The sequence below is a fragment of the Pseudonaja textilis genome, chromosome 1 (assembly GCF_049901715.1).
Source record: "Pseudonaja textilis isolate UNSWEBS1 chromosome 1, rPseTex1.2, whole genome shotgun sequence".
In the NCBI taxonomy this organism is placed as follows: domain Eukaryota; kingdom Metazoa; phylum Chordata; class Lepidosauria; order Squamata; family Elapidae; genus Pseudonaja; species Pseudonaja textilis.
Window position 1 is genome coordinate 169,824,177 of NC_141990.1, and position 26,559 is coordinate 169,850,735.

Sequence of the window (26,559 nt, forward strand, 5' to 3'; positions counted from 1 at the left end):
TTATATTTGATTTTGCAAAATAAAATAAAATTTGCAAATTCAAATTCAATTGGCTCATAACTGAGATCAAATCACACCATATAAGTAATAATATATAATTACACAGGGGGAGAGAAGACCTGACACAAATTTATATTGATTTGTTTTTTCATGTAAAATCTGATTGCTGAAGCCCTTGCTAGTTCTTTCAGCATCTAGCATATTTTTAAGACACAAGAAACATATTAAACATTATTTTCTTCCCATGAACTTGGCAAAAAACAACATTCTCCCCATATGTAATAGTCTCAAATATAAGAATGAAATCCAGCCCTGATGTTTCTTACCTTAAATCTAAGCAACCACTTAATGCATAAATGAAGCAAATAAAAGAGGCAAGGAAGAAAAGCATTGAAAGGTTAGTTGAAATTTCAGGATATGAAGAAAGAAGGGAAAAAGAAAAGTTAAGCACTTAGTATCAACTAAATAATGTATCAATAGATCATAGAAAGAGTGATTAAAGCAGAAGGTGTTATGAATAAAGGTTTTCAAAATGAATAACATTTTAAAATATTATTAACAGAATTTGCTAACAAATCTGTTAACAAATAACAATGATAAATTGAATTCGAAAGTATTATTTTGCACATGTAGCATATTTGTAAATCTCACACATGCTAAAAAATACTGAGAAAAAAGTTCACTCAATATAGATTTTAGGGGCTATGAAAATCCTTCAGAAGGTTTAATCCATGTTAAACAAAGCTCTCTTTGGATCATTAAAACAGTGGAATCTTTTTCCAGACTCACACACCTGCTGTGCTGTGTCTCTATATACCTGCACAAACCAAGCCACTTCCAGTGGCTTTTTGACTTACATGCACACACATGCAGACACAACTGAGAACAGCTTCTGAAGTGTACAAAAGGACACCGCTGTTTTAATTAATCAAAAATAGATTCTTTATACATGATTCCATGTATTCTGAAACACCTCATTTGGAAGAATTTATTCAGCTATATAGGATTTGCTATTTATCCATTCTTCTATTGCTAAATCTATTATATTATGATGAAATATATACCTCTGCCCATGTGTAGACTCAATTACAAAGTTACCGTAAAATAATTGCCGTGTTTCTCATAAAATAAGGCCAGGTCTTATTTTAAAATGGCTAGGACGTCTTTTCGGGGGTGACTTAATTTCTTCCCCCATGCGCACCTCCACCTAGAGTGCCCCATGTGCACTCACGTCTCCATGAGGCCGCCACTGGAAGCTCCCCAAAGGTAAGAGTCACCAGCCTATCTGCTGGTAGAAGCGGCCTCAGAGTGAGCACCCACGCACACTCACCTCGTCACGAAGCTGTTTCTATCAGCCGATGGAAGCTCCCCAAAGGCAGAGTCACCAGCCGCTTTGGGATGAGGCATGCCTGCCCGCAGGGCGCTCCTGAGAGGAGCACCCCACGTGCACTCTCCTCAAGGCAGTTTCTATCGGCTGATGGAAGCTCCCAAAAGGCAGTCACCAGCCGCTTCCATCAGCCAATAGAAACGGCTTCGTGGCAAGGAGAGTGTGCATGGGAGAGCAGCTGCAAACTTTTCTTAGCAGAAGGGAAGCAAGCTGAGTTTCTCTCTCTCTCTCTCTCTCTCTCTCTCTCACTCACTCACACTCTCTCACACACACACACACACCCCTGCTAGCCCTCCCCCCTGCACCGGGTCAGCCGAGACCTTCTGGTGAGGGAAGGTCTCAGAATCTGCGGGGTTCCCACCACCGCCCTCCCCTCCCCAGGCCAGACCTCTTCCGGGCACCCTCCCAAATTCACAGGGCAGCCGACCTCCCTTTACCTGCTGCCGCCGCTGGTTTGTGGAGTGGGGGGGCCGCCGAGGAGGGAAGAGGAGGCAGCAGAGCTCGGCTACAATTAGAAGGGAGATTGGGCGGGTTCTCGAAAGGAGACGCAGGAGCGGTCCTCGTGGGAATGCAGCGGGGAAGCGGGGTGAGCGTGAAAGGGTCACCGCTGCGGCACAGGAGGGCGGGAGGGAGCTGGAGCGAAGAAGGGCCGGGGAGAAGCTAAACCGTCCTTTCTATTGCTCTGGTGAGGGCCGAATATTTGCAGAGGCTGGTTGGAAAGGCCTAATTTTAGTATGAACCTTGAGTCATGGGGGGAGTTGAACAGCAAAGGCATTCTGCACATGATCTGAAGCAATCCTGCCACAGCTCACGGTTGGCGTTGCTAACAGTTGGGGGGAGTCTGAGAACTTCAGCAACGCCTCCTTCTCTCTCTCTCTCTCTCTCTTTCTCTCTCTCTCTCTCTCTCTCTCTCTCTCTCTCTCTCTGAGCACCTGAAAGAGTGCCCATCATTAACCAATTTACCAACGCCAGCCTCGGAATCCCTTATTGCAGCATAATTCGGGATGAGAGAGGAGCCGTAAAACCAGGGACTTGGTGATGAGGTGCAGGTTCTTTTTTTTTTTTATTGAGTTCAATCATGAGACATTTCTGGATTACATCGGACGTCTGAGGCGTTCAGAAGAACTTTTGAAAAACTTGAGGGTCTAACTTTGAGAAGCAATGAGTTCAGTCCTCTCAAATGGCGGAGGTTAGGGACGGTCTTTGGAGACCTCCCCTCTCCTTTAGCTAAGGGAGACCTGGGTGATTTTAGGCCAAAAGCTGCCCTGGAGAGATTGATCAGAGAATGGGCAGGAAAGCAAAACAGGAACACATTTGGGCTAAGGGCTTTTCTCCCATTCCCTCCGTCGCAATCTCACAATTTTTATCCAGACACAGATACATGTGTGTTTTCTCTCCTGCCCCGCTGGTAGATTCAAACACAACTAACGTGCTCTCCCCTCACCACGAGGCCGTTTCTATCGGCCGATGGAAGCAGCTGGTGACTCTGCCTTTGGGGAGCTTCCATCGGCTGATAGAAATGGCCTCGTGGCGAGGGGAGTGCGCATGGGCATTCGCCCCGAGGTTGCTTCTACCGACCAATAGAAGCAGCTGGTGACTCTGCCTTTGGGGAGCTTCTATTGGCCGATGTTCTATCGGTAGTAGATCAGGGTATTCTAGCCTAGGCTACCTGCATGGCGCTCCTAAAGGCAAGTTCCCTCCCCCTTCCCTTCCCATTTCTCTTCACCTTGTGTAGTTCTAACAATGTGAGAAATGGTGGGGAAATGCATGGTTTAAATAAGCTTAAATTTGGGGGGCGGAGCTTAATTTCACCTCATGCCTAGAAATCATGCTGAGCCTTCCTATTGACGGAGGCCATATTGTTGGAGAAACATGGTATCTTTCACTTGAATAAAAAAAAGCTAGCAGCTTGTCATCCCAAAGGGCTTTGCAACACTTCAGATTTAAAAAGAAATAGATGCTTTGGAGCATACAGCATGCTCCCTGAACCAGGGTTCTCAGACAAGTATCACAAATAACTTATAAACTGGACACAGCTCCTGTTTTAAGACTTTCTGCTTTGCACAAATAAAATAGGGCATTATCAAAATCTGTTCTGACTGTATCGTTTTCCACAAATAATTTTTATTTCTAAGTATGTTTATTCTGGTTTTCTATTTATAGCATTCATGTTACAGAATAATTAAATTAATTGCTTGTATACTTCCTTCAAATTGTGTTTATTTGTTCATTACCTCCACTATTCATTACCATTATCTTGTAGGTAGGGGCAGTGACTGAAACACATTTAATCAGACTACCCACCAGAACAAGAAAAATGGTTGGCAAAACAGATTTCCCTTTTCTGTGTGAGCAATCCACACCAGTGGTGGGATTCAAATTTTTTTACTACCGGTTCTGTGGGCATGGCTTGGTGGGCGTGGCAAGGGAAGGATACTGTAAAATCTCCAGTCAGAGGTGGTATTCGCTGGTTCTCTGAACTACTCACAATTTCCACTACTGGTTCTCCAGAACTGGTCAGAACCTGAATACCACCTCTGATCCACATTCCTTAAGGTATTCTAGAACATTAATTCACATTCCAGAATAGATTTAGATATAAGGAAGAACCGGAATTTTTGATATTAGATAGAACTCATAAGGATTACCAAAGATGATATAACATGGCTGTATGTTTTTGTTGTTACAAATTAAAGCTGCATTTCAAATATTCTTTCAGGTATTTGATTATTGTTTGCCTCCAGGATGGCTATATTGAAAGAAAAACAGAACCAAACATCCTTTCTCATAAATCAAAGGTGCTATGTTATTTTTATAGTCCAAATGTAAATATGTGTAACAGCTACAGAAACTCTGTATTTGTTTTATAAAACGTTAAAGACATGATAACTATAAGAAAAATAACTAGTTTATGCATCATCTTCACAATACCAATGCATGCAATTTTTAGAGAGTTCACTAATGTTTAAAATGAGAATTTCAATCAAAGGTTACTTTCAGAATAGTTTTATATTATAATCAACACAGAAAATGTTTTCAGTGAAGAAAGTTGGATTTAAATATATTTCAAATTTAATAAGCTTCCCTGAAGAATCCGAATCATTACATTCTGGATTGTGAAGTAAACAATAATATAATTAGTTCACAAACAAATGCATTTCTTTGCAAGGTAAATAATTCTCTAGAAAATACGTATTTTTTTGTCATTTCTGCTACTATGCTGACTGAAAATGTTGCAAGTACTGTAAATTGTTCTTTTTCACATTAACTTTTTCCTTTTTGTTGATATTTTCACATTTTTTAATTACTTTGTATCTTTTAAGGCTGTATTCCAGAGAAGCATGCAAGAAAATGAACAAACTTTACACATGCAATTAAGTGTGTACCTACACAGTGCATGCATATACATTTAATATGTAATTCTACATGTAATTTAGCAACACTTAAATCATAGGTATTGTTAGAGCCACATACCCAATGGATCCTAGTTATTTTTTTCTGGTTTATCTTATTTTTCTGCTTTAAAAGGATATTAAAAGATTAGCTCCTTAATTTTGCTTATTATGCAAGTCTGGAATTAATTGAGTCTAGAATCAAGAGAGTAGGCAGCAGACAAATCCATATAATAAATATAAATAAATTGGTCTGACCAAAGGAAAGATTAATATGTTTACAATAGTAGTGTAATAAGAGTTTAGTTCACAACTAAACAGAAAAGAGGTATTATATTGTCAGTCAGTACTGCTTGATAATCAAAATCAAGGGGACATGCATTTTATCTTATTTTTTGCTCATTGAGACACAAAGAACAATACAGTACAGAATCAATAATATAAAAGGTAAACAAACCATGCTATTAATTGGAGAATGCAAGGAAGCCTCTCTACACAAACATTTTTTCATTCTTAAAATATACATTTGAATTATTTCATTTTGCCACTTACCTTTACCCCATGTCCAATATCATCAAGAATTGTATAATCAATAGGTTTCCTGATATAACGAACAGGTCGCTCCAAGTTGGCTGGTGCAATGATCTTGTGAGTTCTTGAAGTGTTTTTGTTTGTAGTCAAGATGCCAATTTCTCTTCTAGCCACTTTTTCCTTGTGTATATCAACTGTCTACAGGCATAATGAATATAGGTATTTTTTTTTAAATCATCATTAAAGATCATTAAATAAAACAGCTACAAGAGTTACATGTTTTATTTCTTTTGTTATAATAACATTTAATTTAATACAAAAACTTCTGAGGTATACAGAATAGTCCTTATACTAATGCTATGCTAAGTAATTAAAGAAAAAACAAATTCTTTTAAAATACAATACATTGATAATTTAAAATGACATACATTGTCGTAAGTTACATTTTCCCTAACATTAAGTGAAAATATATTCCTTCCAGAAACATGATTCTATGTTCATGAATCATTCTATGAGATTAACAGTGTTATATTATGGATTTCTTTTGTACATTGATTACCGTCTATTATAAATACCTAGGTCTGCTGCTCTCTAAGATCTCTACAGAAACTTAACATTAGATACAACTATGCAAAACATTTACTGTCCCAATATGGACTTCCTGGAATGAAAGGAATAATTTTATGCCATGCTTGCTAATGTTGTTTTTATCTAATGTGAGACAGTGTCATGGAAGACAATTATATTTTCAGTTTCTTTGTAGAATTTTTTTTTAATGCTACAGGTCCCAATAACTGAATCAACTCATTGCTATAATTGAACATTTTGGGAAACTGGCAATTCAGATTTAAAATTTTAGCAAAATATCCCAAGGAAACAATAAATAGTAATATTCAGCATTTGTTGCAATAATTATACATTTCAAGTGTGAATTTTACATGGTAAAGCTGGCTAATGAAGTTTTTTTATTATTCAAAGAGTGCCTATTTTATTTTCTTCAAGAAAAATAATTATTTTTCCATAAAAACAAAAAGACAACAGATAGTATCTGCCTATGGTGCAACATTCTCTGCATTACACTGACCTTAAATATAAAGTTAGTAAATATGTTATCTTACTTGGGAAATGTGGTTGATTGACGATTCCATTCGCCTAAGCTGGGATGCCTGGATATCCAGCATTTGGAGAACATTATTTGCCAAAGTGTTGATCAGATAGGCTACACTAGCTAAGGACTGAGTTGTGTATGCTTTGGTTTCTTCTAGAGCCCGTTGTTTATCTGGTGACTAAAGAAAAAATAATAATCAAAAATGTACATTTTTCATAAACAATTTGTGCATCTTCCAACTTTTTAAGCCAATATACACATTACAGTCATTTTCAGCATTCCAGAAAACCTCCACTCCAACCAGTAACTCCGAGACAGACATCTTCTCAAAAGTTCTTTTACTTGGATAGTAAACTGGCACAACTGGGGAATCCCAAATCTGAAAGTTCCGAGCTTCCTTGCAATAAGTAAAAACTACAAATCCAACTCCTGCACCCATCATCACATCACATGCCCCAATCATCATCCGTCAACTTGACACTTCCCCTCACTTATGTACAAACTAACATGACCTTTAATTAGAAAAAGAATATTATGTTTAACTACATGCAATCCAAGAAATTCCCCCCTCCCATTTTCCCAGGCTCAAAAATGTGGCAATGTGGGAGCATCTGGTCTAAATATGTCTTTCAAAGCTGACAGTCATTTCTCACAACTTTCTTAGGTCAAATTGTTCTTTCATATTTTATTATATAAATTGCTGGCATCAGAAAAAATGAGAAAAGATAAAAGAACTGGCTTAAAAGAAAAAACTGCCATACAGAGATAGGAGTTTCCTACCTCTAATTGATTCCAAACTGTTGTGGCTCCGGGCTTGGATTCAGCTCCTGTGACTGATATGAGTTCAAGTGAGGAGGACATGGCAGAAAAATATGAGCCGGCATGGCTCAGTGATTGGACTGGTAACCAGGATGAGGAGATGGACGTGACAAAGGACGACAGACCTGATGTATTAGAATTGTCAGGACCTTTGACCTCCTCTGGTTCCTTATCTGATCAACAGCCGGGAATGGCTGACAGGGAAGTTTTGAGAGAGTCTTCTAGTGGAGATGAGAACTTGGAAAATTTGTGGTTAAATGTAAGGAACAGAAGACGGTTGAGAAGGCAAAATCAGCTGGAGCGAATGAGGAGAGCGAGTCAGTAAATTAGCACGTTGCCTCAATGAGTATAAAAGGACACAGCTGGGCTGGTACAATTTGCCAGGAACAAAGTGACTTATTTGAGTGAGGACGTTACAGCAAAGAGCTCTGAGGCTGAGGATTTATTGCCAGGACTGGTTTGCTGGACAGAGTAAGATTTATGCTGTGGTTTCTGCCAGCCGTTATCTAACAAGACTTCTTTCCGTTTGATTTAATTGTGAAACGGCTGCTTTCTGTTTTGTTCGTTTGAATTTCGAAGGGGAGTCATAACATTATTGTTCCTGGCCACAAACCATCTTTAAAGCAAGATGGATTCAAATCAACTGCAGCGTTTGGTAGAGCAGCAACAACAACAAATTAATCAGCTACTGCAAAGCAATGTGACGCTTCAGAATCAGGTAACACAATTGCTGAATTATGTTTCCAGCTTACCAAGCCCTGCTGCTGTTCCCCCTGCCCCTCCTGTGAGGAAAAACCCAGTATCCATGCCGGAGAAATTTTCTGGGCAAATGGACAGGTTCCCGGCATTTATGGGTCAATGCCAATTGTTTATCTCTCTGAGGCCTGAAGACTTCCCAACCGACCGGTCTAAAGTAGGATTTATGATCAGTTTATTAACTGGGCAGGCTGCTAATTGGGCTACTCCCTTGTTAGTTCAAGATAGCCCGTTGTTGAACAATTTCCAGGGTTTTCTCCAACAAATGAGAGTGATGTTTGAGAACCCAATTAAGATAAAAAATGTGGACAGACAGTTACGGGACATTAATCAGGGGAAACGTTCCCTGCAGGAATACGTTGCAGAATTTCGTTTGCTGTGTATGTACTCTAACTGGAATGAACCGGCTCATATGGCTGCATTCCAGGAAGGCTTATCTGATGCCATCAAAGATGAGCTGGTCCATGCAGAGAGGGCTTTAACTTTGGATGCATTGATAGTTCAGTGCTTATGAATTGAAGCTCGTTTACAGCAACGTGGACGCAAACGGCTCGGTATGGAACCATCTTCGTTTTCTCATGCACAACCCACGCCACCAGGAGTTTTCCAACCCACGGTTAATGCTGAGGAGCCGATGGAGTTAGGCGCACTCCGCCCTCGCTTAACAGTGCGAGAATGTTCGAGAAGGTTGCAGGAAGGCTTGTGCCTTTATTGCGGGGGTCCGGGACATTTTGCAAATTCCTGCACTCGGAGAAGGACTCGCAGACCTGTGCCTGAAACCACTCCTGGCCCATCGGGAAACGGGGTAGGCCCGACCTCAGGGAAACCTTAGGTCGGGCACATCTTACACCCCCATCCCAAATTGCCGAAGTAAATCCTGGTCCTCCTCGGCACTTACTTTTGGACATTCGTATCTTTTTACAGTCCCAGAAAGAAGGAATTCCTGCCGTTGCGCTGGTGGATTCAGGGGCTACAACCAGCTTTATGGGCTGTGCTTTTGTTAAACATTTTGGAATTCCTTTGATTCCTGTGAATCCACCCATTAAGGTGGAAGCCGTAGATGGGCGTGAACTCAAGTCGGGACCCATTCGCCGCACTACTCAGCCAGTGCGTATGCTTATTGGGGATCACGAGGAGGCGATAAGTTTTTATGTCACCTCGAACCTCCATCTCCCTTTGGTGCTCGGAATGTCCTGGTTGCGTTTGCACGATCCGTTGGTGGCTTAGTCACAGAACGCCATTTCTTTTCCAAGCCTACAATGTGTGGACCACTTGAGGCATGTTTGCGCTGGCCAAGATATCACCGCTCCTGCTTTCTCAATTCCTTCGGAGCTGTCGGACTTCTCCGATGTTTTCAGCGAACAGGAGGCAGACCGATTACCCCACATCGTGCTTATGATTGCCCCGTGGACCTGATACCGGACGCTCCATTGCCAAAGGGGAGATTATACTCCATGTCGGAGCCCGAGTTGGTTGCACTCCGAGAGTTTTTGGATAAAAACTTAGCTCGGGGATTTATTCGACCCTTGTCGTCCCCCCTTTCGGCTCCCGTTCTTTTTGTTAAGAAGAAGTCGGGAGAACTGCGTCTCTGCTGTGATTATAGATGACTAAACTCTATCACCGTGAGGAATAGCTATCCCTTACCGCTCATTCCAGAATTGATGGAGCGGTTGCGAGAGGCTACTATCTTCACTAAACTCGATCTGCGTGGGGCCTACAACCTGATTCGGATGCGCAAGGGGGATGAGTGGAAGACAGCGTTTGGCACTCGTTGTGGTCATTTCGAGTACACCGTCATGCCATTTGGTCTAACCAACGCTCCCGCTGTATTCCAGCATTTGATGAACAACATTTTTCGGGACATGCTGGATCGGTTTGTCGTGGTGTATCTGGATGATATTTTAATCTACTCTCGGTCCAGGGATAACCACCTTCATCAGGTCCGTCAAGTGCTGCAGTGTCTTCGGGAGCATAAGATCTATGCGAAACTGGAGAAGTGTTTCTTTTTTCAGTCGTCGATAGAGTTTTTAGGGCACATCATTTCTCCCGAGGGCATTGCTATGGACCCTAAAAAGGTTGAGGCATTGTGTAGTTGGGAAGCCCCTCATCGAGTCAAGGACATCCAAAGTCTTTTGGGATTCGCCAACTACTATCGGACTTTTATCCCGGACTTTGCTAAAGTAATGGACCCCATAACTCAGCTCCTCCGTAAGAAGGTCCCGTTTGTGTGGGGGCCTCCACAACAACAGGCTTTTGAAACTTTAAAGAAAGCGTTTGTGGCCGAGCCGATATTGAGGCATCCTGATCCGAATCGTTCATTTGTGGTCGAGACAGATGCCTCTAATGTCGCTATCGGAGCAGTACTGTTACAAGCTTCGAAGGATGGCGTGCCTCTTTTCCCATGCGCATACTATTCTAGGAAGCTCACAGCTTCAGAGCGCAACTACACCATCTGGGAAAAGGAGTTGTTGGCCATTAAGGCTGCTTTTGAGACCTGGAGACATCATTTAGAGGGGGCTCGGCACAAGGTAGAGGTTCGGACAGATCACCGAAACTTGGAACATTTGACCACAGCTAAGAAATTGAACCAACGCCAGATTCGGTGGTTGTTGTTTTTTGCCAGGTTCAATTTCTCCGTTACTTATGTTCCGAGTGGACAGAATCGGAGGGCAGACGCGTTGTCTTGGAAGCCCGAGTATATCGGGCCCGAGGATCCTCTTCCTCTACGAACGGTGTTACAACCAGAATCCTTGGCTGTACTGCAAGATCCAGTAGACTTGCGGGCTCGCATACGAGAGGCGCAACGATTGGATGCGTGGACGCAGCAGAGATGGGGGGATGTCGGACCTGATTCTCCATGGTCCATTGAAGAGGACTTGCTCCGACATCGGGGTTTATTATACGTACCTACCAGGTCGTTGAGAGCTCTCATCATGTCACAATGTCATGATAACCCCGCTGCTGGCCATTTTGGATTTTATAAAACCTTGCATTTGGTCACCCGGACTTTTTGGTGGCCTCGGGTTCATCACGATGTGTTCTCTTATGTCGCTTCTTGCGTCCAGTGTAGCCAAGCGAAAGCGGCGTCGGGTGCGCCCCCTGGACTCCTCCAACCATTACCGACTCCGGGCAGACCATGGGGAGCGATCTCCATGGACTTTCTCACGCATTTACCATCCTCGTCGGGCTTCACGACGGTGCTCGTGGTAGTTGATATGCTGGCTAAAATGGCTCATTTCATTCCCTGTCGGAGATTACCTTCATCCCGCACTACGGCTCAGCTATTTTTACAGCATATCTTTCGTCTGCATGGACTGCCAGATAGAGTGGTTTCTGATCATGCAGTTCAGTTTACTGTGCAGTTTTGGAAACAGTTAATGGCAGCGCTACAAGTTCAGGTGTGCTTAGCGTCAGCGCACCATCTGGAAACTGATGGCGGGACTGAGAAGGTGATTGGCATTCTTACCCAATATTTGAGGTGTTTTGTTAATCAGCGACAAAGCGATTGGGCGAAATACCTCCCATTGGCAGAATTCGCTTTTAATAACTCGCAGCACACCTCCACTCGGGTAACGCCATTTTTCGCGAATGTAGGTTATCATCTGCGCTTCTTCCCATTAACTTGGATGGATTCACTGGTTCCTGAGACACAAGATTTTCTGGAGGAACTACAAGTGGTCCACCGTTTAGTAAGGCAACAACTTGAACGAACGAAAGAGGACTATAAACGGTTTGCGGACCAATCACGTCGAGCACCGCCTCCGTTAGCTGTGGGTGACAAAGTGTGGTTATCCACAAAACATCTTCGGATCGATCGCCCAATTAGGAAATTGGACCATCGTTTCATCGGTCCATTCCCGATTGAGGCGGTTATCAACCCTGTGGCATACCGGCTCACCTTACCACGTTCCATGCGTATTCACCCTGTATTCCATTGCTCTCTTTTGGTTCCTGACTCCCCGGACATGGCAGAAAAATATGAGCCGGCATGGCTCAGTGATTGGACTGGTAACCAGGATGAGGAGATGGACGTGACAAAGGACGACAGACCTGATGTATTAGAATTGTCAGGACCTTTGACCTCCTCTGGTTCCTTATCTGATCAACAGCCGGGAATGGCTAACAGGGAAGTTTTGAGAGAGTCTTCTAGTGGAGATGAGAACTTGGAAAATTTGTGGTTAAATGTAAGGAACAGAAGACGGTTGAGAAGGCAAAATCAGCTGGAGCGAATGAGGAGAGCGAGTCAGTAAATTAGCACGTTGCCTCAATGAGTATAAAAGGACACAGCTGGGCTGGTACAATTTGCCAGGAACAAAGTTGACTTATTTGAGTGAGGACGTTACAGCAAGAAGCTCTGAGACTAGAGATTTATTGCCAGGACTGGTTTGCCGGACAGAGTAAAGATTTATGCTGTGGATTGAGATTCCTGCCAGCCGTTATCTTGTAAGACTTCTTTCCATTTGATTTAATTTGAAACCGCTGCTTTCTGTTTTGTTCGTTGGAATTTTGAAGGGGAGTTATAACACCAAACCATGTATGAAAGTAGCAAATGTAATCTTAATCACACCCGGTAATTCTGAGCAATCATCAATTCATGAAAATGGGGGAAAAAAGATCTTTTCAGATGCTATTGGTAATTTAATTTTAGTATTGTTCATAGTCAGAGGAAAAAAGCATTTCTACTTTTTCAGTTTCCAAATTATTTCATAATTTAAAATGCATTACAAGTAGTGCTCGCCCTATGACCACGACTGGGAGCAAAATTTCCATTGTTACTATTTTTTGCAATCACCTGGTCCTTAAGTGAGTTAAGTGAATTCTGTTCCCGACTGAGTGTGCTTGTCAGAAGATGGCTGGCCGGGAAGGTCGCCAATAGTGATCACATGGTTCTGGGGCACTGCAACCATTGTAAATAATGCCAGGTGTCAAATACCAAAATTCTGATCAGGTGACTGTGGTGATGCTGCAATAATCATAAAGGCAAGGACTGGTCTCTTTGCAAGTCCCTTTTTTCACTGCCACTGTAACTTCAAACAGTTGCTAAATAAATGATCGTAAATCAAGAGTTTTCTGTACAGTACAACTAGTCTTCAACTTACAACCATTCATTTAGTGATTGTTCGAAGTTACATCAGCACTGAAAAAAGTGATTTATGTCCATTTTTCATATGACCATTGCAGCATCCCAATGGTCACATGATCAAAATTCAGACTCTTGGCAATTGGCATGTATTTATGATGGTTGCAATGTCCTGGGGTTATGTGATCACCTTTTGCGACCTTCTGACAAACAAAGTTAATGGGGAAGCAGATTCACTTAACCAGGTTACATTTTTTTTAACAATGCTTTCAAGATATGCACATAGCATTTTCTTAAAATATTTTCCCAAAATATTTTCTTAAAAATAAAGATTATGATTTTTATTTCAGGAATTTAAAATACACACACACACACACACAAATAGATGGAGCCTGGAAAGAAACAGAATAATGTATCTGCTTCTTATCTGCTACACTGGAGTACATGATTTATGCACCATCCAATATATATAAGCCTCCCAGAGGTTGCCTTATTGGTGAGATATATAAGTTCAAATCACTTCTTGGTAACAAAGATCATCAGGCAGCATTGGCAGCTCTAGTGAGCTGTATTTTCAATTCTATCAAGGCACAAAATATTGTTTCACAATACAATGAGATTATTTTCATGCATTAACCTGGAGAAAAATCCACTTCATATGCAAAATCCAGAATCCCTATGTATGCTTATGGGACATGCTAGATGGGATTTTTTTTAAATACTAGTCCAATCATATTTGGAAAACATCAAGCTGGGAGAATAGCTATCAACAGGATTAGATAAAGTCTAGCAAATAATATATGTCCCATTGCCTCCTAAAAATAAAACTGTTTCCTTAGATCCATCAATCAATTAATCAAAACAAAAGAAGCTTAACATATTTATTGTCATTCCCTTAATGATGTGGTATATCGAAAAATGTTTATTAGCTATATTTTTCAAGAAAGCCCAGAGCCAAAACTACAATACAATTCAATAAAATATGTAATCCCAATATTCTTTCAAGAAAGGAACTATAATAAAATAGATGTAACTTGGTAGTTTCTCTTTTCACCTTTTAGTAATTCCTTTATTGAACAATTTTTCCCCTTGCCACTATAACCTGGGGAATTTATAAGCAATAAGTACTTTTCATGCAAGTATAAGGGGGGGATTGATTAATAAAACATGTTTCATGACAAATAATATGACTGGCATATTTATATCACACATCACAATGAAGTATCTAATGGCAGAATGTGTTAGTTTTGTTCCATGTGTGTATTCATCAATTTTGAATCATAGTAGTTTGCTGTCAACATCGCTGATCAAAGACCATCTGCAATTTTTGTTTCTTTTAGAAAAGACTACTGTAAAAGCTAAAACTGAATAACTAAAAAATATTAAATTCACAGAATTTCATAGAATTTAGGCAAAAAAATTATTTCACTATTAACACTGCATTTTAAATATGGCCATGGGAATTTGAATTGACCACATAGGTTTATGATCTTCATTCCAAGCACAATGTTTCGTTATTATATTTTATGTTCATCCAATTGACAATCAATAAAATAACAATGACAATTAACAATTAAAAAGCACTACGAGCACAGAACAAAAACTGGTTAAAACAAACTGTCATCACACTAAAGGTGTTTAGCCATAAGTAGGCTCAATGTGAGTATTTATGATATCCTTTCTTCTCAGATTTACCATTACAATCGGTGTCAGATATGCATTGTCAAAAAAACAGCATATTTCTGAACAAGCAGTATATTTAATTGAGTAAAAAACCAATAGAGTACTCTAGTTATCTTTCAATTTGAAGGGTTTTTTTAAATACATTTTTTATTTTTTTGTTTCTATAAACACATCATTGTGTGAACAGTGTGGTTCCAAGGTGCTTTACATTTTAAAACAAACATGACAATATTTTCACATTGGTATTATTGACTTTCTTACATAATTTGATATTAATACATATTATCAGTCTTAATCATTCAATATTCTCATATACTATTTTGTATCAATCTCTACATCCTTAACGTCTCTTCTTTTATCATGAATTCTATATTAATAGTTATATTTGCAATGTTCAACGCATTATATAAACACATCATTTCATGAGCAGTGTGGTTCCAGATTATTTTACATTTTAGAACAAACACGAAAGTAATTTCACCTTGATATTATTAGCTTTCATACATTATTTGATATTAATACATATTATCAATCGTAATTATTCAATATTCTCGTATACTGTTTTGTATCAGTCTCTATATTCTTAACTTCCCTTATTTTGTTATATAGTCTATATTAATAGTCATATTTGCAATATTTATCTAATTGTATATTTTAAATAGCCATTCATAAATTCATATTAATTTATGTTTTCTACTTATTTATCCCCTTTTTAATTTTTGGTTATGACACCATTACACCTAAAACAAAATTTCTTCCTACTCCCAATTATAATAAAACAAACAATATACATCTTATTGACATTTAGCTTATTATACTATTCTAGTTATACTATACTCCCCTTTAGCTATTAGCATATTTTACCTTATTTTCAAATCTGTCACTTTCCACATAATTTCTTTTCCTACCTCAGAGTATTAGTTTTTTATTTCTTACAGTTCAATTGTATATCTTTAATGCTAATCCTCTAATACCATATTAATTTCATATTTATTACTATTAACAATTATACATCTTAAATATTAATGCATACATTCATGTGGAATCCTTATCTTTTCCTTTTCAGCCATCATCTCTTGTTCTCATAATTAATTCATCTCTTTCTACTGTGTTTCTCCAACAATACAACCTCCCCCAATAGGAAGACCCAGCATGTTTTCTAGGCATAAAATGAAATTAAGCCCCTCCTCCCAAATTTAGGCCTATTTTAAAACATGCAAAATGGGGGGAAGGGCGGGGGGACTTGCCGTTAGGAGCACCCCGCGGGCAGCAATTCCTTGCCACCAGCTGCTCCTAATGGGCGATCATGGCAGAGCGCGGAGAGCTCCCTACTCCTGCCAAGCACCTTTGCGGCAGACCCAAGACCTTCAGGGCCCTCCACTGTTGATTTCCCTTCTGCCCATGCCACCGCCGCGTTTGGAGTTGCCACTTCCACATTTGGAGCACCACTGCTGTTTGGAGCATCGTTGCCGTTTGGAGCAGACGCTTCTGCATTTGGAGCTGCCGCCGCGTTTGGAACCCCACCGCTGTTTGGAGCACTGCAGCTGTTTGGAGTTGCCATGTCCGCATTTGGAGCTGCCGCTGCATTTGGAGCTGCCACTTCTGCATTTGGAGCACTGCCGCTGTTTGGAGCACGACCGCCATTTGGAGCGCCGCCACCACTCCAAACACGGCGGCAGCTCCAAGCGCAGAAGTGGCAGCTCCAAACATGACGGCGGTGCTCCAAACACGGAAGCAGCAGCTCCAAACGTGGCAGCGGTGCTCCAAATGGCAGCGGTGCTCCAAATGGCAGCGGCACTCCAAACACGGAAGCGGCAGCTTCAAACGTGGCGGCGGAATGGGCAGAAGGGAAAGCAACAGCGGCAGGTGCCGAAGGTCTTGGGTCTGCAGCAAAGGTGTTTGGTGGGAGTAGGGTGCTCTCTGCACTTTGCCATGATCACCCGTTAGGAGCGGCTGGTGGCGAGGCTGCCCACGGGGCACTCTAGATGAGGATGCAAGGGGGGGAATTGAGTCACCCCCCAAAAGACGGCCTAGCCGTTTTTTCGGGGCTCAAAAAAATATAAGACCCGGCCTTATTTTATGAGAAACACGGTACCTTGCCTCCCACTTTCTATTTTTATTTTACCTTTCCTCTTACTCATTCCTCCCTACTCTATTAAATTCCATTGTCTCTTTTTCCAAATGTCTAATCCTCTCAGCATGTTTTCACTGAGATCCCATTTCCTGTAATTTTCCCCTTAGAACATTCCCCCCTTGTTTTATTGCCTTGATCATTATCCTATTAAGTTTTATTTTCTTGTTGCCTTTTATTTTCATTTGTTGTATTATCCATTCTGTTTCTGATTATAATTCCAGTTGGCTCCTCCTCTTCCTGGGTTTCTTGTTTTCTTTCTGTTGCTTGTGTCTCTGCTGTCTGCGACTCCATTTCTAGCTTTTCTAACACACCCTGTATTTTGTCCACAACTCCTCTATTCAGAATATCTTTTATATCTCGTAATTCCGACTCAATTTCTCTACATATTTCACTCATCTTTATTCTTATTTATTCCGTTTTTTGTCCCAATTGTCCAAGCCTCACGTTTCAAGCTATAAATTCAACGTCCAGGAGTCTTTGAGTTCAAAAGTTAATCTATTTCTTATCCAAGGGTAATATATTCATAAATTTTTCCACCAGTTTTATAATGTAATTTTCTGGGGTCTCTGGGTTGTCTCTGGAATTTTCCAAAAACTTCATAACTCTATAAATTCAATCTTATATCAAAATCTTCAAAATTACTTCATAACATTTCCAACTTTGGGAGTAAGTTGTTCCTTCCTTCTGTCAGCAGCTGGACAATTTTGACCAGTTTTCTCTGATTTTAAAAATAGCAATCCAAAATAGTAAGATATTAGTTTTTTTTTAACTTATATGATTCTAACATTTTAAAATGTCTTTTCAATGCAGTAATTTTTCAATTTTCCATATTTTCCAGACATTTGCCTTCAATTTTTTCAATTTTAATTTTTTTTCTCCAAATGCTTGTACTGCCGCTTTAAAAATAACAGTAAGTTCCTTTTTAGATAGGCTTTTGGGGTTAAGTTTTAGATAAAGAAGATTCTTCTCATCCTGCTCCAGACACCATTCACTATCTCCACTCCTGCACAGCGCTTGGATGGTCACAGCTGTCCCAACTTTTTGGTGGCCATTTTGACCAGTCCCTTCTTTCTGTCGTGGCATAGAGGGAAAAAGCTCAGGATTTCCACAGGAGAGTTGTGTTCTCTCCCAGGACCTCACGCCCCTCCTTGGCTTCACCACCCCTCCAGGGTGGTTTTCGGCTTCCTCCAGAGCCCACAAACAGCGAGAAGCCAGCACAGGAACAGAGAACTCTGTTCTCTGCTTCTGGTCCCATCACGACATCAGCCAGAAGTTCTCCAATTTATAAACTAAAAAACCAGTTTTGGCAAAGAATTAGTTTCATCATTTAACAGTTTCTTTTTATAAAAAGTTGAAAGGAGGACCATCTGGCTGCATAATTATAAATATACTGTTTTTACCATTAACAACTGGATGATTTGGGTTTCATGTGTTGCACCGACAATGTACATTCACTGATATGTTTACCCGCTAAACAGCCCAATATTTAAAGCACTTTTCTAAATCTACTCTTGATAGTCAAAAATAAATGTCCAAACTTGAATAGCACCCTTCACCTGAAAGTTCTGGACTATTTATGCAAGTTCTATATCTCCCATTACCTAACCAATTAATACTGAATAGTGTCAGCTATAATCAGCACAATGGGAGAGCATTATATTAAAATATGATTTGAGCAATAAAAATGCACTTATTTTATAAAAGTTTTACATATGTCATATGACATATCACAACTTTGTTCCCCTTCGCTAAACCAGGGGTGGGCGTGGCCAGCATGTGATGCATCTGGCCCACGGGCAGCAAGTTTGACACCAGATATAGATTATCATATTATTGTTTTTCTAAACTGCAAAATGCAATATTATTAGGAATAATGAGAAGTATGAGACGTAACGATTTTTTGTTTGGGAGATTAATGGATGGATGGACAGATAGAATGTCTACATGTTTTTGAAATTCTTAACATGCAGAAGTTTATATAGAATATATTTAAGGAAATAAGAAAAAAAGAAAAATATGTTAAAATTGCCCAACTTCTTGTGACATGAAGACTACAGAACGTTGAACTCCATTTAGGGTTTTAAATGTCAAAACTGGGAGGCAGAGAAGTAGAAGAACTGAGGTGCATAACAATCAAATCACTTCTTTGTAATAGAAGTGCAAAATTTGAGGTGTCTTAGTTTATCTATTGATCTTTCAAAGGTGCTTTTCAGGACAGGGTAAAAGATAGAAATGGTAGCAGTTCACTTCCTAGAGGTCTCTCAAACCATGCCCAAACCATCCTAATAAAAACAGACCATTTTGAGATTTAAAGATCTTTTCAATTTAAATAAAAAACCAAAAAATATCTGAGCATTTTACTAACAAATATAAGTACAATTTTTAAATTCTGGAGGTTTAAATAGAAAATTGAAGGACTATTAATGTGTTGGGATTTTTCTTTCACTGAGGGCCAAGTAAGCAGCTTTTATTTTTATGAGATTTTCATAAATTATTTAACAGGTGAAATCAATCATAAAAATGTTTTTCTACGAGCTCTGTCCTACATTTTATATAACTGGTGTAAATCAACATTACATTTGTAAATGTATTATAGCAGGGCAATAGAAATACTTTATATTATAACAACAATATGACTGAAATAACATTCAACAATGTCAAATCCCATTTTATTTCTTAAAAACTATGTAACAGGGAAAGAGACCTAATATGATTTCAGTAAATTGCTAGTATTTTTAATCATTTCATATTTCTCCACAATGCAAACACAAACATTCCCTAAACTACAGTATAATAACAAAGTACTTCTGAAAAAATTAAAGACTGATCACTTTTAACACAGTTAGTATTACATTATCTCTAATCTATTTTTCAAAATAAAAATAATCTCAATGTAAAATATTGTTAATGGGTGTTGGTTTACCTGAACACCTGTTCTCCTTGTAGGCAAGACAGGTCAGGAATGGGTGTTGCTCCTATCCTAGCTGCTTGGACTGAGTCTGTCTAAAAGGCTTATTAGCCTAGCTCTGCCCACTCTGGGTAGCTCTTCCCAGCTTTCTGCAAAGACAACACGACAGACAGGACTGCCTCTGCGGAAAAACATTTTTTTAAAAAAAGACTGTTATCCGTTTCCCCCTCCCATACGCCCCTGAAAGGATCAGTTCCCTTAGGGTGGGACCGACCTGTCTTGCCTAAAAGGAGAACAGGTGTTCAGGTAAACCAACACCCATTCTCCCTTGTAAGGCTGCGACAGGTCAGGAATGGCACATACCAAAGCTGGGTTGTCCTCAGGAAGGTTAAGGCTCTCACGGTCCAACACCACTTGTTGCAGGACCCTTCTGCCAAATGCCGCATCCACTAAAGCAAAGGTGTCCAGTCGGTAGTGGCAGATGAAAGGCTACAGGAATGTCCACGTGGCTGTTTTGTAGACCTCTTCCACCGATGCCTGCGTCGCCCAGGCCACAGTCGTCGCAGCATTGTGAGTAGAGTGTGCTGTAATGCCTCTGGGTACCAGAAGGGACCAACTCAAGTATTCTCTGGCTATACATGACTTAATCCACCTGCTGACTGTGGAAGGAGTCACTTTCCCCCCCCAACAAGGAAGGTTGGAAGGAACAAAAAAAGGGATTCTGTCCTACGGAATTCAGAAGTTCATTTGATGTAAACTTTCAGAGCCCTGAGCACAGCTAACGTGTGCCAAGCCTTTTCCACATGATGGACCAGATGGGGACAAAAATCTGGAAGAAGCAGTTCGAGACCTGTGGAACAAGTATTGACCAAACATAAAGCCACCTGATGAGGGTGAAAAATACAGAGATCAGGGTGAACTGAGAAGGGGACCAACTCCAAAATTCTTCTGGCAGAGGTGACCGCTACCAAGAAGGCCACTTTCAGGGTAAGAAGGTGCAGACTAGCCTGGCGAAGAGGCTCAAATGGAGTCTTCATAAGGGACTGCAAAACCCTGGGCAGATCCCACATTGAGTACCTGTGAACCACCGGAGGGCAAAGATTGGCCACTCCTCTGAGAAACCTATGGACTGTAGGATGGTGAGATAAGGACTGTAGGATGGTGAGATAAGGGCTCTGCTTTGCCACAAGCCAACACCGAAGATATAGTCACCATTGGCCGGCAAAGGGTATTGGGAGACAGGCCTCTATCCAGCCTGTAAAAATTCTAATACGCTAGCCACCGAGGCCTCTAAAGGTTGAATGTTAGCTTTGGGGCACCAACTAGAAAAAGCTTGCCATGTAGCATCATAAATATGGTCGAGGGTCTCCTGGAGGCCTGAATGGTCCTGATAACCTTGTTGGAGAGGTGGGCATGTTTTAGGATGCCCCACTCAATCACCAAACGGTCAGATGTAGCCACTGGGGCTCCGGATGACTCAGGGATCCCTGGAGGAGACATCCTCTTCAGGAATCCGCCAAGGTTGGGCAACTGAGAGACCGATTAAATCTGCAAACCAGGGGTGCTGTGGCCAATAGGGAGCCACTAACACCACTTCTACTTTCTCTCTCAAAATCTTTTGAATCACCGCTGCCAGCGAAGGCAAAGGAGGGAAAGCGTACATCAAAGCTGGAGGCCACGTATAACATAAGGCGTTGGCCTCTTCCGCCCCAGGGGAAGCAAATCTGGTTAAGAACCTGGGCAACTGGGCATTGAACAGAGTGGCAACCCAAACCTCTGAGTAATCTGAGTAAAGAGCAAAGGATGCAGGCTCCATTCTGAGTGGTTTATAGTAGCTCGACTGAGCCAATCTGCCTGCACATTATCCAAGCCAGAGATATGTTCAGCTCAGATGGATAGAAGGTGCCACTCTGCCCATCTGTCCAAAGCCTCTGCTTCTGTCATAAGGGATTTGGACCTGGTGCCCCCCTGTCGATTAATGTGGGCTTTAGTGGCCACATTGTCAGTCATGACAAGAACATGCTCCCCAAAGACAAGATGAGAAAATTTTTGAAGAGCTAAACAAACTGCCCTTAGCTCCAACCAATTAATGTTATGACCTTGTTCCTCCACAGACTATAAGCCTTGAGCCATATGAGACTCCAGATGAGCACCCCAATCTGACAATGAGGCATCAGTTGTGAGGATGAGTCTGTCCTCCACCTTAAAGGACTGGGCCTTAGAAATGGCACTGGAAAGCCACCAGTGAAAGAAAAGCAAAACTTGCTTGGGTAACTTCACCTTCATTAAGGAATGACTCTTACCAGACTTCTGGTGAGGCAATAAAAACCATTGAAGGGCCCTGGTGTGGAGCCTGGCCCAGGGAAAAATGCCAATACAAGAAATCATCTTACCCAAAAGCTGGGAGAGATGAGCTGAAGGAATAGAACCCATACTATGGAAATTCCTGGCCAAGCCCTGCAGGCTGTCCCTCCTTTCTGAGAAAGGAAAACCTGACACCCTTCTGTCAATTATGGCCCCCAAATGAAAAGGATGAGTTGATGGAGTAAATTGGCTCTTTTTAAAATTGATAAGAGAAACCAAGATCCTGCAGCACTGAGATAGTGGTCTGCAAATCTCTTTGAGCCCTTCGAAATGAAGAAGACAGAATCAAAATGTCATCTAAATAACAAAGCAGACTCACTGGAAAGGAAAGAAGATATGCTGCTAAGGGAGCCAAAACTTTGGTGAAAACTCTAGGGGAAGAGGACAAACCACCAAGGGAAAAATTCTATATTGATAATGCTGTCCCTGATAACAAAACCTTAAGAACTTCCTATGGGAAAGACAAATGGGAACATGTAAGTAACCTTCCGTCAAATCAATAGATGTGAGGAAGTCTCCCCCCGCCCCCCAGAATGGTCTGGAGGGAATGCATTTTAAAATGCCTGTAAACAATAAACTTATTGAGTCATTTCAGGTCAAGAATTGTTCTCCACCCCTCCCCAAGGCTTTGGGGATAATGAATATTCTGGAGTAAAACCCTGTTCCCCATGGTCCAGAGGGACTTCTTAGATGGCCCTGAGATCCAGCAGATGCTGGATATCTGACTCCATGAGCCGCCTTCTACCTGAATCCCTAGAAACGGGACAGGAGAGGAAAAACCTAAGAGGAGTGGAGTAGAACTCAAATGAAAGACCTGATCTCACAACGCTTAACACCCAGGCATCAGAAGTTCTCTCTCCCCATTTGTTGGCAAGCCATGCTAAATGACCACCAATGGGAAAGGAATGGCCAATGCTAGCATTGGCAATGGTATGGGCAACTTCCTCCTTGTCGAAAGGGCCAATTGGCCTGCCTGCCCTTGCTGGTAAGAGGACTTGGCTGGGCGCTGGAGCTGGATTCACTCCTAAATGAAGGGCGCTTGTAGTACGGAGCAGGCCGATGTTCTAGTTTCTTGAACAGGAATGGAAGTACTTTCCTCTTATCTTTGGTTTTGACCAGGAACGGTTCCAAGGCTTCCCCAAAGAGCTTGTCTCCTTGAACTGGAGTAGAGGCCAGCTTCCACTTTCTTCTTCCATCAGCCTGCCAATTGCACAACCAGCATAGGTGCCTGGCCACCACCAAAGAAGCGATAGCTTTGGTGGCAAATCTCGCCCCATGCAGAGTGACATCAGCCATGAACTCAGTTGCAGCCACGATCTTATTTAGGTCCTGATGGACCTGAATATCTGTAGTTGGGATCCTGTCCTGCAACTGTTTCAGCCATTTCAGCGACGTTCTGGTGAAAAATGAAACTGCAGTAGAAGCTTTGACTGCCCAGGCAGCCGCCTGGTGAGACCTCTGGAGCAATTGCTCGATCCGCTTTTCCTCCGCCTTGAGGACATCACCTGGATCAGAAAGGGCTGAAGAGGTACAGGCCAAAGCCGCCACTGGCACATCAACCGAGGGCACCTGAACAGTCTTGGTGAGCTCAGGGCCCACACTGAAGAACCTGCAATCTGAAGACAGGGGATTGTGACTCCACTGTTTCCAAGCCACCTTCAGAAAGAGCCTGGGAGAAGGTACCTTCCTCCTTCCTCACCTCCAATTCATCGAAGAGGATATCTGACTCGAGGCTGGGTAGCCTCACCTTGTACAGCAAGGGGAAGAATAAGGCATGTTTAAAAACATCCAGTGAACACAGGAATCTCATGGGAAGACCCTTCATCTTCTGATATACCAGATTCCTTCTTGTCAGGTTCACTAACCTCGGAAGATTCATCAGCGACAGCAGGAGTGAGGGCCGAAGCTGAAACAGAAACTGGTTCCTGAACCGGGGAACCTCTTTCTGAAAGAAGAGACTCTCGAACCCGGGACTGTCTCTCTGAAACGTCAGAAGCCACCGAAGAGTGACGGGCAAATCTCTGCATACCTTCAGAGATACCCTTCCGGATGGCCTTTGTCAATCAAGAGCTGCAGGTTGACTGGGACAGCTGGATCAGAAGGTTCTGCAGATTTAACTCCTGCTGCAGTAGGGGTAAGGGAGGGATCCACCCTAGGCCTACTGCCTGCACACTCCTGCCAAGGTACAGTTCTGAATCCACCCTGGGGATCATCTAGATGACTCTCCACCTCCGAGGGGAGGCCTCTCTTCCGGCTGCATCTGGGGACTAAGCCTGGGTAATGGCTCTGGAGGAAGGACCAGGTTCCTCTTGAAGATCCACCTCACTGAGATGCAAAGCAGGAAAAGATTCCCTTTCTGGAGATCTGGAAATAGAGGCCCTTTGTACCTTGGCAATGTGCTTCTCTATGGCCCGATGGTGCCTGGAAGCATCTTCCTCCTCCGCCTTAGAGGCCTTCTTTGCAGGCTGCTTTTCTTTGTTACTTGAAGCAAGAGGAGCTGCCTTTGAGCTTTGGAAGCTCTAGATGCCCTGGTGTCCCTAGGGGCTACAGCCATCTTGAAAGCAGAAAGGCCTCTTCTGGACAGGAGTCCTATGCAAGGAGGAGAAACACATGAAGGGATTTATAAATGAACTTCAGGGGAAATCTTCCTTCCAAACCCCCAACTCCAACAACTACTCTTCTTCAGCCCTATACAAACTTCAGTAGGATGTTTTAACACTCCCTACTGGGATTCATACCCTCCTGGGCCTAATAGGGCTATCTAATATAGCCCAGGTCTGGCTTGAGGCCTGGGGGCTCTGGTCTACCTCGGGACAGGGAACCAATCCCCCACCAGGATGAAAATATAATTTAAAAACGCCTACCTTTTGGTGTCTTCTGGACAGCAACGAGGAGAGACCAAAGGCCTAGTGCTGACAGGCGCAGAGTAGTTGAAGAAGAAGCAGGCCGGCCTCTTCAAAATGGCCGCTTCGGGTAGAGGAAGCTTTTCAAAATGGCCATCGGCCATGAGGAGTTCTCAAAATAACCACTTCTGGCCACAAGACCGCCTGCTTCACCAGGGAATCCTGCAGAGGGATCCCTGGCCTTTCACTGCTCCTGGGAGGTTGGAGCAGCCGCTGGGAAGTCCGCTTCACAAAGCGTGGCTTCCCTCTTCACTGCAGAGGCTCCGAAACGCCCCCAAAGCTCCAAGAAGAAGCCTCCACCCTCGAAAATGGCTATGCTTCACTGGAGGGCCTCAATCATCCCCGCGGCCCTCTGCAAGCTGCTCCGGACTGCCGGAGCAATCCTCAGCTGTTGCGCGGCTCCAAGCCCCAGCTGGGAAGCAGAGCTGCAAAATTCAAAAGGCGAGCCTTTTCGAGGCTTTTTTTCTGTAGGTAGTTTGTTTTAGAATTCTCTCCTGCAAGGCTACCTTTGGGGAAAAAAAAAACCAAAGGCAGGGGAGGCCACGCTATGCGTCCTTCCTAGCTGTAGGACTGAGCAAAAACTGGGAGGCGCTACCCAGAGTGAGTAGAGCTAAGCTAATAAGCCTTTTAGACAGATTCAGTCCAAGCAGCTAGGATAGGAGCAACACCCATTCCTCACCTGTCACAGCCTTACAAGGGAGAATATAATATTCACCAAAGATGGCAAAACCTTTTTCTTAGAAAGAGCTCCTCTTTGAATAAACAATACTAGCTCCTTTAAAACCTGTATTAGAATCTAGAAAATGGAAACATTGTTTACATCTTTAACTGTAATTCATTATATTATCTGACTTGGTAATGATGAAAATAAAGTCTTCCACAAATCACTGGCCATATGCCAGACACAAATATATATTTAAATCAGGAAGCCGGAAAAGACAGATTTCGTACAGAGGATAACTCTCAAAAAAGCCATAATGTGGGTTTGAGGTGAAAATTTGCCTAGTTCAGGTTGTATTAGCAACGGTTTCTTCTATACTACACATAATCTTACCCAAAGGGCCAAGAAGAAAAGTTTAGAACTCTGTAGTTATGCATAAGAATTCGTTATTAAGAATACTAATATAATTTGCACGTCTAAAAATTAGTTAAAATAAAAATATCCTGCCACTGATCAAGTGCTTAAAGACTGTGCTGATCAGTTGGAGTCTTTACCATGATCTTCAATTGGTTTTTATCCCAGTCCACTATTCCATCTTCTTTGAATGCTTCCACCATTGTTCCACTGCCAAAGAAGTTCCCTATCAATAACCTCAATGATTACAGACCAGGGGCATTCACTCCTATCATCATGAAGTGCTTTGAAAAATTGGTCTGCCAGCACATCATTTCTGGTCTTCAGCACACATTTGATAAACACCAGTTTGCACACAGGAGAAATAGATCTACAGAGGACGCTATAGCCATCACTATTCACACTGCTCTGACTCATCT

At 41.9% G+C, this 26,559-nt stretch overlaps 1 protein-coding gene across 15 annotated transcripts in view; it reads right to left on the reverse strand.

The window, feature by feature from the left end:
- ABI2 (abl interactor 2) overlaps nucleotides 1-26,559 on the reverse strand; it is a 74,967-nt gene that overhangs the window by 36,227 nt on the left and 12,181 nt on the right. For 8 of the 15 annotated variants that reach the window (XM_087914861.1, XM_087914505.1, XM_026696755.2 and 5 more), the window contains exons 2-3: nucleotides 6,429-6,596; nucleotides 5,332-5,508 (exon numbers count right to left, since the gene is read on the reverse strand). In XM_087914861.1, coding sequence (XP_087770987.1) covers nucleotides 5,332-5,508; nucleotides 6,429-6,596 — 345 coding nt within the window. Of the gene's footprint in view, nucleotides 1-326; nucleotides 345-5,331; nucleotides 5,509-6,428; nucleotides 6,597-26,559 lie in introns of all 15 variants that reach the window. The other 7 variants (XM_087914389.1, XM_087914775.1, XM_087914329.1 and 4 more) reach the window with 1 other exon arrangement.